Below are 19,372 nucleotides of genomic sequence, written 5' to 3'. Positions count from 1 at the left end.
TCTATTTCTAAGACAGGACTACGTGAGACATTACACACATTTCTGAAATGATCATTCAAATTAACATACTTTGTCGGGTTTTCCCCAAAACATTTATTGGAATTGGACAAGGGATAGTAAACGCTTATATCAATTTGTGCTGCAATTTCACAAGGTGCCATTTTTGTAGTCAATTTCACCATGAAAAACAAGACCTTCCAGGGCACTCTTCTTGCTGAAGCCTGGGGAAAAAACAAACTCATGGTTAGTGTGAATAGGGATGTCCTTTGACAGACATTTTAAAACATGCCTGCATACTAAAATAACAATTACAACCTGGCCATATAACTGAAACATCAAAGACACTACTCTCATTCAAGTTCAATAATAAAATCTCCCAGGCTTGGAAGACTAGGTCAGATTGGTAGTAATCATTAAAACAGCCTGCAGGCATATGCAGATAAAAATCTACCCTATAGGATTACCTGCATCATACTTATGCAATAAGGCACGAGGGGGTGTGGTATATGGCCAATATACCACATGCCTGGACACAGCCCTTAGCTGTGGTATATCCCACGAGGTGCCTTATTGCTATTATAAACTGGTTACCAATGTAATTAGAGCAGTATAAATATTGGTATACCTTCTGATATACCACGGCTGTCAGCCAATACCCACAGAGTGAGTTGTTGCACAGCACTGAAGAAATCAAGAGCCTCTCCATGGTTGCTATGACTTATGCAGGCCTCCATGTTGCATCAGGATGTTCAGTACTGAACTGACCTCCTGGTCCAAGTCACATCCTTTCCACCACCCACAGTATTCTGTTGGATCAGCACCAAAATATATTATCTTAAAATACAGCACAATCAAAGCTAGTCAAAATAATACCAATTATAGGCCAATGCACGTCCTCATATTAATGTAATAATAATAATCACTTTGGTTCATGATGTGAACAGCAGATACAGATTTGAATCATAGGACAAGGAAATGGTCTGTTGGGACTCCATGAATTCTTCCACGCAATTTCAAATTACCGTTCAGAATTATAGGTTGTTTGACAAGACTAGTCAATTTAATATCTTACCATGTGTCCTGTATCAATTTGTCATCCATCCTGCAACATTGCATCGGAAGACACTAGAAAAGGCAACAAATTGATACATTGTTACAACATTCGAGTTAGGCATAGGTCAGACCACGTGCAGACTAGACTTAAATCATTTTAAGCTAGTTACGAGTCCTCATAGTTGTTTTAAAAAATGTAATCACAGAGGTTCATGATGTGAACAGCAAATATTTAAAATCATCGGACAAGGAATAAGAATCTCTGATATGGATAGTCAATAGTCAAAACTGGCTAAAGATAACAAGCTACTAACTATCAGCATGTGTTAGCAGTAGCTAGCTATGCTATTAGAGGACTGAAGACAACTTACTGCCAGATCTGCATCAAATACCCAGTCACTGCCAGATCCGCATCAAATACCCAGTCATCATCTCGCCAACAAATGACGAAGTCATTTCTTTATCAAAACATTCTTCAAGATTATTATTTTTTGCATCGATGTCACACGATTTGCTAGATTTTCGCTGTACTATTAATCAAATGAAATGAACAGACCTCGTGGTGGTAATTTGCGCACGCCTTTTATGTACACCGCAAAGCAATGTGGGAAAAACCAGAGAAAGGCAGGACTTCAGTAAGATGTCTGCTGGCAACTTCTAAAATAAATACACATATCAAATATGGACATCTGTAATAGCGTTACAATTACAAACGTGTTAATGTATAGGAGGTTTAAATCAACATAATTTCACTGTAAAAAAAAAAAAAAAAAACTGATCTGAAATCAGAAATAGGCATATATCAGAGATCTGACATAATATCCAACAGGCTTATGCATTTGTAAAATATTAATGCAATTTAGTTTACCAATTGAGAAAGAAATTCATACTTAAATGTATAAATTTAATTTGCTTCGTACTTCGCTTACATTACAGTCAACATCTTACATACTCTTTACTGAATATAAATCTGAAAATCTGAAAATAAAAAAGTACTTTAATTCTGTGTTATAATCATGAGGATAACGTGAGATAAATAATTATTGACAGAAAGATGTTTACAAGAATGGTGAGAAAAAAAAAGTTTTAAAAAAAGAACTTGATTTCACCTAGAAAGTAATACAGGCAATGGTCACGTAACATATACAATCAACCAACTGGAATACAGAGGAGTACTACAGAGCCATTGCACATGGTCTTTGAAACATGGAGGTGCAGATTTACACAGATCAGTTCAATATAGTCTCGAAAAAGACTAAGTTCAGTACAGACTCCCGCAGTAAAAAAGCCTGTTATTGCAAACATTTTGAGAAGGTCCATTGTTTTGTTTAGTGTACATTTATTAGTACCAAGTTTCATGGGTTAGGTTAAGTTTCTCCTGAAATATCTAGATTTGTTAAAATTTTTCTGTTCTCCAACAGAGCACAATTTAGCAGTTTAGCTTGATTGCTATTGATGGATTAATTCTGTTAAATGTCTCACTTCGTGAGAAGACAATCTAAAAATTAAATAATTCCCTAACATTCACCATCAGATTGACGTAGTGAGTTTAGCACCATCACGGGGTTCTGGTTGTGCTCCTCTATTGGAAGCCCTTTGAAAATGTCCCACTTTGTGGGATGACAACAGATACAAAGGGTGTATTCAATGAGGTGAGACAAATGTTGCAGATAGACATGTAAAACAGAGCATACAATTCCAATCCTCTACCTAAAATCCTCTACCTAAAATACCATTGTATCGTTTCCACACGATCCATTTCTATCTGAACATTCTGTAACATTGCACCCTCCTGAACAGGCCGCAGAGAAATGTTTATTTTCTAGTATGAATAAAGCTATTTGGGATATGTCATTCAAACACACAGACCAATTGTTGATGCTGCTGCACAGCAATTTTGCAACACTTCAGCATCTAGCAAGATCACCCATGCAATAAACAACGTTTTCCAGTGCATAGGGATGATTACAACTTTGAAAAACATGCGTGATGGTGTATAACACAGTCTTAATCTCTTATGGTGAAAAACATGACACGCACAAAGGCCCTCTGTTTGGACGAGGGTCATTTGTCAAACGCCTGCTGGGAAATTATTTTCTCTTCCCCTTTTAATTATTATTATTTTATTTTTTTACACGCGTGTCTTCAATAACATTGCAGGAAAGAACAATAGACAAACAACATAGTAAAAGTCCTTCGATGCCCTGAGCAGAGTGGAGAACGTAAGGCAAAGGTATCCTGGTGGGGGGGGGATAAGGCTACAATAACTAATAACAGTATTTGTTTTAAACACACGGTACCAATACACTCAATACATATAGAATGGGATTGGCTTTGTGAGTAAGGAAGTAACGGACCCAAAAGGGTCTTAAAACATCACTTTCTTTATTCAAAACACTACCCAAATGCTGTTGCAACACACACTTGATGGGTGTCATTACAGTGCGACACACAAGAGGCCAAATCATGTGTTGCCTGGTAATCCGTGATGACTTAGTAAAGCACAAAGCTACCAAGGAACAGCTTACTGTAGCATAAAGGCACTCTGCAATGCTAAAATAGTTGCAGTGCTTCGGATACAGTGATACTATGACTAGATTGATTATCCAATCGAACCATCTACCGCTGGTTCTTGACGGATATCCAACGTGTGTGTGTGTGCGTGCTGTTCTCCATGTATTTGGAAAGAGGCAAACTGATATTCACAAAGTGGTAAAAAAATAAAATAATAGGGGCACCAAGCATCCAATATTCATATATCCCTAATAAAGTGGACAACTTTCATACCCTGACAATGCATTTAGAGTACCATAAGCCATGAGCACTTAAGTAGCGCAAATAACTTGGATTTGATATTGTGAAACCTTACCCTACCTGAATGTGTCAGAAACAGTATAACCCCCCCCCCTCCATACCAAATTACATACTATTTAGTTGTTTAAAAATTAAAAATGGCAAATGGAATCCTCATCTGTGATAAAAGTAAAAGTGGGAATATGTTAGTTGTTCCTAGATACTTTGCAAAGCTCTGAGCACAAGCTGAAACGGAGGTTGAAGAAAATAAATAGTGGATAATGTGAGCATATCTTGTGGGTTACAGTAATACGCTAGTTACTGAAGAGAGATGGCCGTCATGATTAGAACCCGGGCTACTACCTATAGAAGGCAGTCAGAATGTGACCCTTCTTTCCTCGTCTGCATCCAGAACCCTCAGAAATGATTAAAACAGAGGGAGACGGTGAACGAGAGGGACATATGCAAACAGAGCCATAATAAGATGGAGAAAATAAATGTCATAAAATTTTTAAAAAAAAATTAAATAAAAAAAATCCTATGATCTAAAACACCCCCCCCCACCTTCCCAAAACACAAACAAACATTTGTCTGTTCCCCCTTGCACCTCTTTCTCTGGCAAGTCTCTCCCACAATCCTTATTTTTTCAGGGAGGCTGGGGGCATGGGGACAGCCCCTTCCTTCAGCCAAGGCTATGCAAAGGCTATTCCCACTAACTGTGAAGGAGAAGCACCAGCTCCAGAGAAATGCATGTCCTCCCAACACTAGATCTATGAGGGTGGGTAAACGGTGAGCAGTGCTCAGGACTGTCCATGCCTCCTGGTGCTGGCTGGGTCTAGCTAGCTAACAATTGATGGGACTGTGCACCACTCTCCACCCTATCCAATGCTAGCACTATGGTGATGGGAGAGAAAGCACATGGGCATGGCTAGCAGTAAGTGGAGCAGACAGACAGTCCACTCCTCTCCCAATGCTTTGCTCAGAGGGTGGGCAAGAGAGATGGCGCCCATGGCCGACTCCCCTCATCTCCCAGACCCACTGCTCATCTCTGAGACTGGGCGGGTAGCTAGCCAGCCCGGGAGGCAGAGAAACCAAGGACCACTACCACTCACCAGTCCTAATGTTTAGCTCTCAAGCTGGGGGAGAGAGGAGGCCACTATTCCCTTCTAGTCTCCCAGCACTAGTTTTCACTGGGCTGGGTGAGAGACATACAGACAGCGAACCCATGGACCTGGCCTAGCAGTTGATGGAGGGACAGTCCGTCTTGCCCGCTGAGCTGATGATCCTCATGAGGCAGCGTCCAAACTCCTCCAGGATCATCCTCTCTGCGGTGGCCTGGGGCTGCTGGATCAGCTCTGCCTGCTCAGCCTGCTCCAGCAGACACTCACACGTGGCCTCTGCCACCTCCTTCGTCACAAATGTAAAGGGCATCCTGGTGGAGAGAGGATGAGATCAGCCACTGTCCTACCTACAAGATACACAGCATAGAGGGGGGAGTACAAAGCAGCATAGGCTGAAGAGGTGAGGGGTTGAGGCTACAGAGAATCCATCTGGAGAGGATGGGTGGAGGAGAGGGGGTGAGAAGTAGGGTTGCAAAGCTAACAGTAATTTACCAAAGTTATCAGAATAGTCAGTCATTTGGGAAAGAGATCTATAGCAACAACTTTGGTAATTTATACAGGAATATTATTTTCACACACACACACACACACACACACACAGTACCAGTCAAAAGTTTGGACACGCCTTCTCCTTTCATGGGTTTTTCTTTATTTTTACGACTTTATACATTGTAGAATAATAGTGAAGGCATCAAAACAATGAAATAACACATATGGAATCATGTAGTGACCACAAATGTGTTAAACATTTCAAAATATATTTTACATTTGAGATTCTTCCAAGTAGCCACACTTTGCCTTGATGACAGCGTTGCACACTTTTGGCATTCTCTCAACCAGCTTCACCTGGAATGCATTTACAACAGCCTTGAAGGAGTTCCCATATATGCTGAGCACTTGCTGGCTGCTTTTCCTTCACTCTGTGGTCCAACTCCTACCAAACAATCTCAATTGGGTTGAGGTCGGGTGATTGTGGAGGTCAAGTCATCTGATGCGGCACTCAATCACTCTCCTTCTTGGTCAAATAGCCCTTACACAGCCTAGATGTGTGTTTTAGGTCATTGTCCTGTTGAAAAACAAATGATAGTCCCACTAAGCACAACCAGATGGGATGGCATATCGCTGAACGCTGTGGTAGCCATGTTGGTTAAGTGTGCCTTGAATTCTAAATAAATCACAGACCGTGTCACCAGCAAAGCACCCCCACATCCTCACACCTCCTCCTCCATGCTTCACGGTGGGAGCCACGCATACAGAGATCATCCGTTCACCTACTCTGCGTATCACAAAGACACGGTGGTTGGAAGCAAACATTTCAAATTTGGACTCATCAGACCAGAGGATAGATTTCCACCGGTCTAATGTCCATTGCTCATGTTTCTTGGCCCAAGCAAGTCTCTTCTTATTGGTGTCCTTTAGTAGTGGTTTCTTTGCAGCAATTCAACCATGAAGGCCTGATTCACACAGTCTCCTCTGAACAATTGATGTGGAGATGTGTCTGTTACTTGAACTCTGTGAAGCATTTATTTGGACTGCAATGTCTGATGCTGGTCTCTTTAATGAACTTATCAGCAGAGGTAACTCTGTGTCTTTCTTTCCTGTGGCGGTCCTCATGAGAGCCAGTTTCATCATAGCACTTGATGGTTTTTGCGACTGCGCTTGAAGAAGCGTTCAAAGTTCTTGACATTTTCCGGATTTACTGACCTTCATGTCTTAAAGCAATGATGAACTGTTGTTTCTCTTTGCTTATTTGAGCTGTTCTTGCCATAATATGGACTTGGTATTTTACCAAATAGGGCTATCTTCTGTATACCACCCCTACCTTGTCACAACACAACTGATTGGCTCAAATCCATTAAGGAGCAAATAAATTCCACAAATTAACAAGACACACCTGTTAAATGAAATGCATTCCAGGTGACTAACACATGAAGCTGGTTGAAAGAATGCCAATAGTGTGCAAAGCAGTCATCAAGGCAAAGGGTGGCTACTTTGAAGAATCTCAAATATGAAATATATTTGGATTTGTTTAACACTTTTTTGGTTACTAAATGATTCCATATGTGTTATTTCATAGTTTTGATGTCTTCACTATTATTATACAATGTAAAAAATAGTAAAAATAAAGAAGAAAAAAACACGGAATGAGTATATGTGTCCAAAGTTCTAACTGGATCTGTACGTAATTATCTTATTTCAAATATTTTACATTTGATAAAACGACACATAGGGCCAGAGACTATTACAGACTACGATAGTCTGGAGTAGCAAAAAGGGCCACTAGATGTTGTTTGATAGATTACATAAAAACCTTGAAAGGAGACAAAAATCTGGTATTTTACTGGTAAACTTAGACAATTTCCAGTAAAATACCCTTCCTTTGCAACCCAAGTGAGAAGCGAGAGGGTGAATCTCAAAAGGTGAGGCTGGAGAGAGTGAGTCTTTACCTCCCCCCTCCACTGGTGATGGCCGGGGTGGTCCTTGTGAACAGGTCCGAGATCTGCGACGACAGCTTGGTCTTGGCTGCCGTCTGCTGTTGAACTCTCACCTCAGCTGCGTCGGCCAGGTGCATCAGAGTCTTCCTCTCAGGGCTCTCCTCAAAGTTCTTACAGCCAACACACTTACAGGTAGACGAGCACATGATCTTGGCCTGGCAGAGCGAGAAGAAGAACCAGCAAGGCAGAGTCTCAATGAGGTCAACCAGGGCTGGGGACGATGAGCTGAATTAGGTGTGTTACGGCTTGGTTTTACTGCTTGGCTGGAACAAAAGCCATGCGCCCACACCGACCCCTTAAGGACAAGTAAGGTCTTCACTCGGGCTGTTATAGTGACCGTGTTATCGCCAGTCACAAGTCGTGACCACAGTTACATTTCACGTGACCGTTGAGACACGATAACCAGGCTTCTCCAAGGCGCACTTGATGCCGCTGATGGTCATTAGTAGCCTACCAAACTTGCTAACGGCCAGTCGCTAATGGTCTGGTACTCAGCACTCCATTATCCAGGCTGTATAATATCCGGCCGTGATTGAGAGTCCCATAGGGCGGCGCACAATTGGCCCAGCGTCATCCACGTTTGGCTGGGGTAGGATGTCATTGTAAATAAGAATTTGTTCTTAACTGACTTGCCTAGTTCAATAAAGATTAAATAAAACAATTGAATCACTCTGACATCAATGCAAATGCCATCGAATATCAAACCAAACACTTCATGAGAGCCCTGGCATTCAGAGTTTGAGCGGAATAGGATCACCTGCTGTGCAGGACCTGTGAAACAGGGTTGGAGAGCCCATAGCCTAGTGAAACGTGATCTTATAAGCAGCCATTGCGCAATCGTGTGCGAAAACAGAGTTTTGACTGGCCACTACTTAAAAGAGGATCCTCGGCTTTCTCATGCTGCCATTTATATTGCTAAACTCTTAAAATGAAGCACATAAATCCGCTTTACAACCACCTGGTATATTAAAAACGTAACCTTCATTTGCAGGCTACGGATTATGTTTTTTTTTGTGGGCAATTCTAAAAATTTAAAAATTGTAAAAAATAAGAATAGATTCAGTTAAGAATAGTCTGATGGTGTGAATATTATCAAGTGCCTGTCAAATTGTGAATGAGTCTGATGAAGTGTGTGCAGCTTGCACAAGAAACAGAGCAAATGTCTTTCATGCAAACCCCCCCCCAAAAAAACATTACAAATGTTTAAAATGTATATGTTCTAAAGGTCAGCATCGGTGACTTGAAGGCTATGCGTGAAAGCCTGGAGATGCTAAGTACTTTTACGTTAATTAACAGTCAATTACTGTGAGACCGGCAGTTATTTGCATGACAGTTAAAAGCTGACAAAATGTCATGACCACCACAGTCCTAGTCTTCACATCGTTTCCTACCTTTTATCTACAGTGATATCAAAAGATTGGACAAGTGAAAGTAAGATAGAATAGAACAGTATAGAATACAACTTTAACGTCCACCCGTAGAAGAACAGGTGCTGGTAAGAGAGAGAGAGAGAGATGGAGGCCCACCTCGTAACACTCGCAGTAGTTCTTCAGACATCCCGAGCGTTTACAGTTGCAGCCTTTGCTGTGTCTGCGGTCCGACTCGCCCTCTTTACCTTTACCGATCTTCGGTTTGAATGCCTCCGGGTTACGGTCCAGACACGCCTGGGGGAAATACCACACCCCCTCTTAAAACAACTCTTTACACAAGTAGTCAGATACAACTAAATGGTTACTTTTACCACAATACCAAATGATAACACTAATCAAGGGGTACATTAGCCACGCAAAGCTTTTCTCCACACAAAAACCAAGACAGACAAGCTGACAGAGTTGAGTCAAATCTGATGAGTCTTGTGGTGGCGGACCATTCCTCACCTTGATGGCTTTAGCTCGCTCGGTCTCGTGTTCCAGGTTGTTGAAGCAGTTGGTACAGTTACAGCTCTGACAGAACTCCCCGTTGGCAAAGCAGTCACAGTACCTGCAGAGAGAGCAAGACCATATTGAGGTTATGCCCATCTCCATGACGTCTACACTCTAAATAAAGGATTTTTTAAAATTTTATTTAAAGCGGGAATTCTGTTACACATGAACAGTTGAGTGGGTAGGAGCTCCCTGTAAGTTATAGCACATACAGTTTGAGACACTGAGACTTGTTGCAGTTGCAGGGCTTCCGTGGTCTGGAGGCAGCGTCTGAAGTTGATAAGCTGTGGGAGGAAGGAATACACGTACGATTAGTCAGCGCATTCGGTTTATTAACAACAATGTCATAAACATCTGTCGATGTGCCTTTGAGCAAGGCACTTATGCCCAATTTGCTCCAGGGATGCCGTACTACTGCAGCTGACCCTGTAAAACAACATTTCACTGCACCTATCCAGCATATGTGACATGAAATAGTGAGCTCCACAAGTATTGGGACAGTGACAAATTTGTTGTTGTTGTTTTGCCTCTGTACTCCAGCACTTGAAAAAGTTACACACAAATATCATACACCCCCCCACCCTAAAACAATATGCCAAACTCCCATTATTGTAATTGGTGAGACGTTAGCATGTCTTGGGAGTATGATCATCATTATTCACGATTCATTCAGGATTATCTGCAATCATGGTAGCATCCACATTCATGTAGAAGTGTTTAGAAACATTATACTCTTATCTCCAATAAAAGTGACTCCAAAATGGCACAATACATTATTTACCATTCATTTCTATTGGGCCAAAAAAATAATAATCTGGAACATAACCAAAATAAACAGCAAATGCACCCAACAAATTTGGGTGCTGTGCTCACCCATTGAGAGGCAGTCTGGCCTGAGTCTGGATGCCTGTAGGGGTGGGGAACCCAGAGCTGCTGGCCAAAGTCACATACGCAGACTGTTGGAGCTGAAAGGGAGAGAGAGAGAGAGACGTAAGAACACGGGGGACACACACACACGCGTTTAAAATGCCTCCAACACACAACCCAGCCCTATACCTGCGTGACATAATGTGCGGGCAGCACAGTATAGCCCATGTTCCCAGACCCAGGCGCCAGCATGGTGCCCGGGGGTAGGTTGGTGAGGTTGGGCTGGATTTGGGGCAGCGGCGTGGCGGGCATGATCAACCTCTGCTGGGTCTGAGTTGTCAGCACCTGGCCCGACGACGTCAGGGGCTTGGGCACCACCTGAGAGGGGAAGAGGAATGAAGGTTAGTTGGGGGCGGCAGAGTAGCCTAGTGGTTAGAGCATTGGACTAGTAACCGAAAGGTTGCAAGTTCAAATCCCTGAGCTGACAAGGTACAAATCTGTCATTTTGGCGGTCATTCAGAATAAGAACTTGTTCTTAACTGACTTGCCTAGTTAAATAAAGGTGAAATAAAATAGTAAATTACACTACATTAATTGAGAGTGCATGTCTGTAGCTGTTGTGGCCGAGTGAATCAATAAGGGAACAATTCCATCTGTAAGTAATGTGTGTGTGTTTCACCTGCTTCATGGTCTGTGCTGGGATGATGGGGACAGACATCCTGACTTGGGCTGTGTTGACCACCATAGGCTTGGCTGTGGAAGGAAGAGAAGTCATATGAAATACCAGCTCTATTATGGCTCTGTTTGGACCTAAACAGACTACCCCTGCCAGTCTATGGATAATCAATCAATTGTAACAGATGTCTGTTGATGTCTGTCTCCTACCGGTCATGGATGAGTTGGTGCAGTGGCTGCCGGCCTGTCCCGTGCTGCTGCCCGTGGTGGCAGTGACCAGCCTGACGTAGTGGAAGCGGCTGCCGGGCACCTGGATCTGCTGCACGTTGGACGAGGTGGACAGGGGGAAGATGGTCTTAAACTGGGGGCCGCCCACCGTCACAGCCTGCACCGGCTTCATGGGCTGTGAGGAGAGGGGGGGGGGTTGGTCAGGGTCAGCAGTAGCATGCAAGATTCAAATTAACAAGGGCTTGGTGATTAACTTGGTGGCCTTGTGGTTAGAGTATTTATTTATTTTTATTTCACCTTTAATTAACCAGGTAGGCCAGTTGAGAACAAGTTCTCATTTACAACTGCGACCTGGCCAAGATAAAGCAAAGCAGTGCGACAAAAAAAACAACACAAGAGTTACCACATAGGATAAACAAAAAGTACAGTCAATAACACAATAGAAGAACCTATATACAGTGTGTGCAAACGGAGTAAGGAGGTAAGGCGATAAATAGGCCGTAGTACCGAGTATCCGCCGTGAGATTGGAAGGTTAGGAGTACGATCCCCGGACTGAGTCATACCAAAGTTAAGATAGGAAGCAATGCGTCTCCGCTTGGTACTCAGCATTAAGAAGATGGCCCTGCGATAGATTAGTGTCCTGTCCAGGGGGAGTAATGGACAGGACACTAGGCTCATGCTCCTATGAGCAGTTCCGGAAGGCTACTTTTTGGTGATTAGTTGGCTAGTTGAATCAGGTGATCCAGTGCTTGAATAGAACAAAAAGAATGTGCAGTCCTGAGGCTGGGGTCCCAGAGGGCCAGAGAAACTGTTAGAGAGGTTAGTTTTACCTATGCAGTAGAATGGCTGGAGACTACCTTGGCTGGAGAGGTGGCTGTAGACTGTTGTACTAGTATCTGCTGTCCCAGGTGGGCCATGTTGAGCGGCAGAGACACTGACTTCTGAGGGGAGTTGGGTACCTGGGAGGCCACCGACACCATCGTCAACTGTTACACAAAAAGAAAACAGTGTAGGTTTAGTCATGAAATCCAAACGGAAGATGGGGAAAAGTGCAATGGGTCTCTCTCTCCCTCGCTCAAAGTGGGGTCAGAGGGATTGACTGGCAGCGTGTCTGACTTTGCTAGGTGACTTGAGGGGGGAGATGGCAATCTTGCTGCTGGAGCTGAGGGTCTCAGAGAGAGTGATGGTCCGCGGGGGGGTCACTGGGCTGCTCGTGGACAGGACTCGACCTGGGAAGTGGGGTCGGGGGAGGGTACAGAATCACAACGATGAGGTCAGAACCAGGGATCAAGGTCTACATAGTTTTCTATGGCTCAAAGCGGCTATGACACAGTTATAACTCAGGCTGTACGTTCAATGATTACACGGCTTATCCCTGAGCGTGTGGCACATTACAAACCAAGCATTCATTCTATGAAGGGGTTAATACAACAAACACGTGACAGTGATTACCTGTAATGACATTGGATACTGATGTCTGGGCGGTCAGACCTTTGTTGTTGACAGCTTTAGTGATGATGAACTTGATTGGTCCAGCTGACGACACCTGCGTTTTCTTTGCAATCTGTTGGCAAATACATTCATTGACCTTCACTGTACGAACTACAGCAAAGAGACCTACACATGAAGCTGGCCAAATCACCAGCAAACCTTCAAAAAGGTAACCCGTGGCTAAATTCATCTCCTCACTACAAAATGTGTACACAGCTGAGCACAGACAAACAAGTCAACAAACAAGTAAACAGGTCAACAAACAAGTAAACAAATCAGGCCTCGGGCCTCTCGAGTGATGCAGCGGTCTAAGGCACTGCATCGCAATCTGTGTCACCACAGATCCTGGTTCGATCCCAGGCTGTGTCGCAGCCGGCCGCGCCCCGGGAGACGGCGCCCAATTGGCCCAACGTCGTCCAGGTTAGGGGAGGGATTGGCCGGCCGGGTTGTCCTTGTTCCATCGCGGTCTAGTAACTCCTGTGGCAGGCCGGGAGCAGTGCACGCTTGCCAGGTGTACGGTGTTTCCTCCGACACATTGGTGCGGCTGGCTTCCGGGATAAGAAAGCGTTGTGTCGAGAAGCAGAGCGGCTTGGCAGGGTCGTGTTTCGGAGGACGCACGGCTCTCAACCATCGCCTCTTCCAAGTCCGTACAGGAATTGCTGCGATGGAACAAGACTAACTATCAATCGGATATCACGAAATTGGGGAGAAAAATGTAATACATTTACAAAAACGATCAGGTCTCACTTGAACAGTCTTCAGCTGCTGGGCCTGCAGGGTGGACATCTGACTGGCCGAGCTGACCGCCTGCCCCACCATGACCGGCTTCAGGTCTGTCCTCCCCCCTATCGTCAGCACCTTGAAATGCTGCGGGTTGGCCTTGGCCTCCCCCTGCCCTGAGCCAGGCTTGGAGCCCGTGTGGGGCAGCTGCAGCACAATAGACTGGCCTGACTTGCCTATGGCCGTCACCATGAACTTCTGGCCCCCTGGAGTGATAGTGGTGGTGCCTGGGGACCTGGTGGTGTCTGTTCCCGGGGATGAGGCCACCTTATTGAGGATGATCTGGTGGTTGGCTGAGAGCTTCTGTAAGCCCCCCGAGGTGAGACTGACCCCACCCAGGCTGGTAGTGGTTTTGGGGGTGGCGGAGGTGAGGGTGGAGGCTGTGGCGGGTCGGAGTGTAAGGGGGGAGGATGAAGCTATGGATGGGGTGAGGAGGAGCTGAGTGGCAGAGGTGGTGCTACAGAGGGTGGAGTCTGTGGTGATGGAGGTGGTCAGGGCCTGAGTCCGCTGGGTCAGAGGAGCATCCGAACACAGGCTAACGATCTCTGGGACGGCGAGAACATCTGTTTCCATGGGGATTGGTGCATCGTCGCTGGGCTGTGATTGGCCAGACGCCGCAGGGGACTCGGCGGGTGGGTCGTCATCCATGACGATGGCCTCGGTGTCCATTATCTCGTCAGGGAGGAGGATGTTCAGCTCTGGCGACACCACGTCCATGTCTCCAGGTTTACACTCAGCTCAAAACAGTCGCTGCAGGAGACAAAACGGGGAACATTAGAATGTCAATCCAATAAGAATGTCAGTCCAAATAATTTATTAGAAGCATCAAACACCTTTTCTGGTACTTTCCTTTCGTACCAAGGAAAGTACCAGTACAATAAATAAACGACAGAAATAGCTGCAGAAACTTTTGGGATAGAGTCAAAACATGCAGTTCCAAACAGAGGTTTTTAGATCCTGCTTGGTGCCAATAAGCAATTGATAGGCAACCAAGAGCAATTGCAAAAGTATTTTATATCTGGAAAAAACGTTAAAGTGAGATGCCTAAAACTGAATGACCTTTTTCCAATTCCTGCATATGAACATGTGTTGATGTTTGCATATAGCGGTGTGGATGTTGCGCACACACACACTACTGCAATGACACGAGAAGGTGCAAACCCATCACTATTGATTTGAAGGATGTCATTGTCATATACAGCCCAAAACATGTACCGGTAGTGTGTGACATCAGTAAATATATTAAGATGCATAGATCTGCTATCAATAACGCAAAAATCAAGAGCAAATCCACCAAATAGTTTCAAAGACAGCGAGGAATCTCATAAGAAATTAAAAAGTTGGTACACACATAGGCAATGGAACATCGAGTAACTGACGTTACAGAAATATAAAATCATAAAGTATCTATTTAAATAGCATTAGAAATGTTGGCTAGCTAAGTTAAATGCGGTAGAGTAGCCAGCCACCGAGAACAATACCACATTTTTGTAACGACATTATGACCCAAACTCTTTGATTGCAATACAACATTAAACGCTTACTTTGCAACAAAGCCCACCTGATTTCTAACGGTATAAATTATTATTTAGCTCGCTAGCTAACCAACATGTCATCGATTGTGTGGCTAGCTAACGTAGCTAGCTTGGCTAGGCCGCTTCGGACATCCAGGAGAATAACAATCTTTGTCCTACCTCCGCCGTACTCCAAATAAGACAGATGGTACACTATACAGGTCGATAAACTATGGGGTATCGATGTTCCATCTTCTCAATGTTCTATGAGATATATGGTTGGGGGCTGATTCTTGTTTTCTCAACTAAGCAGCCTGTCAAAATCATCCATTGGTGACAGGAGCAGCACTATGAAAACGACCAGCGAGCTAGCTACGTTTCTATTTTCAGGCCGGGGTTGGATTTCGAAAGATCCGCCATTTTCACCTCGTCATCAGTTAACTAAAGAGACGAGAGGAAGATATAGCAATATAGATAAACGCCCATGCCATGGATCTTGTTTACCAATGAAGTAATGGTGGTACCGTTTGCAATTGATCCTAATCGGGTAGTGCAACACAGTAATATTAAAAAGAGTACTCCGGGTTGTCACCATAACGTTACAAACCATGTGATCTTGTAAATATTTACATGGTACTCTGTGTAGAACTACACAGTGAACAACGACACGAATGATACATCTACATTATTGTCCATTGGCAATCAACTGTGGTGAACTGTTATTTTGTGCGTTGGGGAAGAAAAACAATTCTAATGTAAAATAATCCAATGTCATTAGAACAACCTTTTTTTTACAGTCATTTGTCACAGAACAACACCCCAGAAACCTTGATATATAAAAAGGGGAATATGACCTTCCTTGGGGGGGGGGAAGCAACCAAGCCCGAGGCCAGCATCAGACCATTTGACAGTCGAAGCCCCAGCTGCTTTCTAGCCATTTCCCCAAGCAGACAGTAGACAGACCAGGAGGGTATTTTTCCGGCTAGCCAAAATTGAATAGACAGGATAACTGCAATGGCAAGCCCCCCTGCAAGCTAAGCCCTAATGGCAACCTGGGCAAGCGAAATCATAAAATTACTCTCCATTTGTCAGGGTGCTGGAAGCAAGCTGCATTTGTAATGCATTTGATGTCATTAAATATGAAATCACACAAAGTTACAGTCTGAATAATCAATGTCATTCTCAAACATCAGCAAATGCAGCCATGTAACGTTGATAATAGTCACCTTTATTTGAATGAATGGTAAATAAATGTGCCTATGCATGTTTTCTAACTTCCTGTCGCGTCTACAACAGCAGTTCTATACTAAGTTAACTAGTTAGAATAAGGTATCTTCCTATGCAGCTAGCTAGCTGTCTGCTAACTGGCCAAATGGACATAATCAGCTGTTAGCAAGCAAGCCTGGCCATCAGCTAACTCATTAGCATGTTGGCTAACATTATTTTGCCCCTTTCACACAGCGAATAGATTCTTACGTGGCTTGTTTTCCCCCTGGGTGCAACACTTTTGGTGACACGAAACGTGTTAACGCACACACTCCTTCGCCGTTCCAAACAGGCGGAGCAACATCTCGGTAAAACCCACAGAAACGTAGACGATTGTTCAAAATACCGCGCGTAGCACCATTTCACCCCCACCATCCCATAATAATGTCACGCCCTCCTTGACAACCACACCGCGCGTCATCGATAGCGCTACAACAAAGGAGTGCGTTCGTAAATTAACTCTGGCTATCTACTCCTATTCCTGAGCACGCTTGTCAGAGTGTGCCAGAGCGCAGAGTAATTTATGAATTTACGAATGCGCAATAACCGTTGAATATGACGGGTTTCAGTAAAATTAGACAAAAAACGTAATTCACAGTCACCAATGTTATAGGGTATGTTCATAAATTCAATGTGGTGATCTACTCCGATTTCAGACAACTCTCGTCTGAGTGTGCCAGAGCGCAGAATAACATACCTTTATGAACGCTTAACACCCGTTGAATATAGCCGATATAGCCGGTGTCGGTAAACGTCCGCAAAAAATGCAAATTGTTGCCAGCAGCACAGTTAATTCATCAGCGCTCTGGATAACATCAAAACAGCCTAACCAGCTCTGCTAGGGCTGGTAAGAAGTAGCTAGCAAGCTATCCAACTTTGGACAGTTAGCTTGGGTGCTGGGATCACTCAGATCAACCCTACTCCTCTGCCAGAGAGTCCAGTGTGCGAAATGCTCTGAATTTAGGAATGTACAATCTTGGCAATGCTCTGAATTTATGAATGCCCCGATTGCACTCTGAGCGCACTCTGTCACTCTAAAGTGAATTTACGAACACACCCTCAGCAAGACTGCAAAGTGCACAAAAATAAAATATTTTAGAATATAAAGGAACAATTACGTATTTGGTCACATTTTTCCGCTGATGTGACAACATGTAAATAGAGTAGTCTTAATGTAATCATTCGATCTCAAACACTGAATTCACTATACCCCCATATTTGACACTGCGGCTCTGGGACCTCTCTTCCCTGTTAGTCCTCCAGGCTCTTTGTACCACACTGCTCCTGACAGAGATAGAGAGATGGGCCCAGGGCCGGCCTACTCATAAGGCAGGTTTAGGCGGCCGCCTGTGGTCAGCATATTGACGAGGATGGCTTTTCTGAGCTAAGTTGACCAAAACGCACATCCAACAACACATAAAACCTTACAATTCTGCCCCAAACCAATGAGAATTTCTTTCAACCAGTGGCATATGGGCTTTTTAGGTGAGCGCTGATGACGTCCTGTGACATCATCAGGTTTCAAAGATGTTTCTAGAGACAATATCTCTCTCATCATCACTCAATACCTAGGTTTACCTCCACTGTGTTCACATCCTACCATACCTTTGTCTGTACATTATACCTTGAAGCTATTTTTTCACCCCCAGAAACCTCCTTTTACTCTCTGTTCCTGATGTTCTAAACGACCAATTCTCATATCTTTTAGCTGTACCCTTATCCTACTCCTCCTCTGTTCCTCTGGTGATATAGAGGTGAATCATAACATTAGAAGCCTCCTCCCTATGCTTGTTTTATTCACTGCTTTAGCACACTCTGCCAACCCGGATGTTCTAGCTGTGACTGAATCCTGGCTTAGGAAGACAACCAAACTACAACATTTTCAGACAAGATAGAACTGCCAAAGGGGGTGGTGTTGCAATCTACTGCAGAGATAGCCTGCAGAGGTCTGTCCTACTATCCAGGTCTGTACCCAAACAATTTGAACTTCTACTTTTAAAGATCCACCTCCCTAAAAACAAGTCTCTCACTGTTGCCACCTGCTATATACCACTCTCTGCCCCCAGCTGTGCTCTGGACACCATAATACCACAAATAGTAGCCTATATATTTTGCAAACCTGACCAAATTGGTTACGTTATCTGCATAACTATAATATTTTTTTAATTATCATAAGGCATATTCCATCTATTATTGAAAGAGTCGTGGCAATGTCAGACCAATCATATTAAAACCAATGGAGCCTGTTGGTGGAAATATTGGAAACTGTGTAGCCTATGGTTAAAACAGCAATAGCTAGGCATTATTATTTAGACTTTTTCCAGCTTTATGTCAAGTTTGGTGCACTCATTATGAAGGCATATTACGTGTAGCGGGATTCTTCCGTCAAAGGAGAGGCGGACCAATATGCAACGTGGTTGAAGTTCATGGTTTTTAATAAGGAAAACTATACATGAACAAACTACAAAACAATACATGTGAAAACCTGAAACCAGTCCCGTGTGGTACAAACACTGACACAGGAGACAATCACCCACAAAACCCAACACCAAACAGGCTACCTAAATATGGTTCCCAATCAGAGACAATGACTAACACCTGCCTCTGATTGAGAACCATATCAGGCCAAACACAGAAACAGACGAACTAGACACACAACATAGAATGCCCACTCAGATCACACCCTGACTAAACAAAACATAGAAACATACAAAGCAAAGGGTGTGACACTACCCCCCCCCCCCCAAGGTGCGGACTCCGGCCGCAAAACCTGAACCTATTGGGGAGGGTCTGGGTGGGCATCTGTCCGCGGTGGCAGCTCTGGTGCTGGACGTGGCCCCCACTTCACCATAGTCTTAGTCTGCCACAGACTTCTAAATGACCCCACTAGACAGAGGGGCAGCTCGGGACAGAGGGGCAGCTCGGGACAGAGGGGCAGCAAGGGACAGAGGGGCAGCTCCGTACTGGCTGATGACTCTGGCAGATCCTGGCTGAATGGCGGCTCTGGCAGATCCTGGCTGAATGGCTGTTCTGGCAGAACCTGGCTGAATGGCGGCTCTGGCTGCTCCATGCAGACTGGCGGTTCTGGCTGCTCCATGCAGACTGGCGGCTCTGGCGGCTCCTTGCAGACTGGCGGCTCTGGCGGCTCCTTGCAGACTGGCGGCTC

At 44.2% G+C, this 19,372-nt stretch overlaps 1 protein-coding gene and 1 long non-coding RNA gene across 4 annotated transcripts; both read right to left on the bottom strand.

Moving 5' to 3' along the window:
* Positions 1 to 66: 66 nt before the first annotated feature.
* Positions 67 to 3,299, bottom strand: LOC124048640. The gene is made up of 4 exons (XR_006841263.1): positions 1,425 to 3,299; positions 1,073 to 1,125; positions 626 to 806; positions 67 to 221 (listed from the first exon to the last, which is right to left on the bottom strand). It is a non-coding gene; the product is annotated as an uncharacterized LOC124048640 (long non-coding RNA).
* A 3-nt stretch (positions 3,300 to 3,302) lies between these two features.
* On the bottom strand, positions 3,303 to 16,607 carry LOC124048639 (protein lin-54 homolog). 3 transcript variants are annotated; one of them, XM_046369624.1, is made up of 14 exons: positions 16,417 to 16,607; positions 13,394 to 14,176; positions 12,608 to 12,719; positions 12,272 to 12,384; positions 12,013 to 12,141; positions 11,137 to 11,329; positions 10,931 to 11,004; positions 10,441 to 10,629; positions 10,258 to 10,349; positions 9,597 to 9,668; positions 9,340 to 9,442; positions 8,989 to 9,126; positions 7,415 to 7,617; positions 3,303 to 5,278 (listed from the first exon to the last, which is right to left on the bottom strand). In XM_046369624.1, the coding sequence occupies exons 2-14, from the start codon at positions 14,141 to 14,143 to the stop codon at positions 5,083 to 5,085; spliced, it is 2,364 nt and encodes a 787-aa protein (XP_046225580.1). In that variant the 5' UTR covers positions 14,144 to 14,176; positions 16,417 to 16,607; the 3' UTR covers positions 3,303 to 5,082. The 3 variants fall into 3 exon arrangements, with proteins under 3 accessions (XP_046225580.1, XP_046225581.1, XP_046225582.1); XM_046369625.1 differs by lacking the exon at positions 16,417 to 16,607 and adding an exon at positions 15,121 to 15,529; XM_046369626.1 differs by lacking the exon at positions 16,417 to 16,607 and adding an exon at positions 14,988 to 15,099.
* Positions 16,608 to 19,372: the final 2,765 nt, after the last annotated feature.

Source organism: Oncorhynchus gorbuscha, linkage group LG11, assembly GCF_021184085.1.
Source record: "Oncorhynchus gorbuscha isolate QuinsamMale2020 ecotype Even-year linkage group LG11, OgorEven_v1.0, whole genome shotgun sequence".
NCBI lineage: Eukaryota > Metazoa > Chordata > Actinopteri > Salmoniformes > Salmonidae > Oncorhynchus > Oncorhynchus gorbuscha.
This window is presented reverse-complemented; position numbering and strand designations above follow the sequence as displayed.

Bases quoted from the DNA above. Each gene is read 5' to 3' on its own strand.
- LOC124048639 (XM_046369624.1), bottom strand. From the start codon at position 14,143: ATGGACGTGGTGTCGCCAGAGCTGAACATCCTCCTCCCTGACGAGATA. The intron at 10,350-10,440 runs GTATAGGGCTGG...TCTCCCTTTCAG, and splicing joins CCGCACATTATGTCACGCAG to CTCCAACAGTCTGCGTATGT. The intron at 9,669-10,257 runs GTGAGCACAGCA...TTCCTCCCACAG, and splicing joins GCCAGACTGCCTCTCAATGG to CTTATCAACTTCAGACGCTG.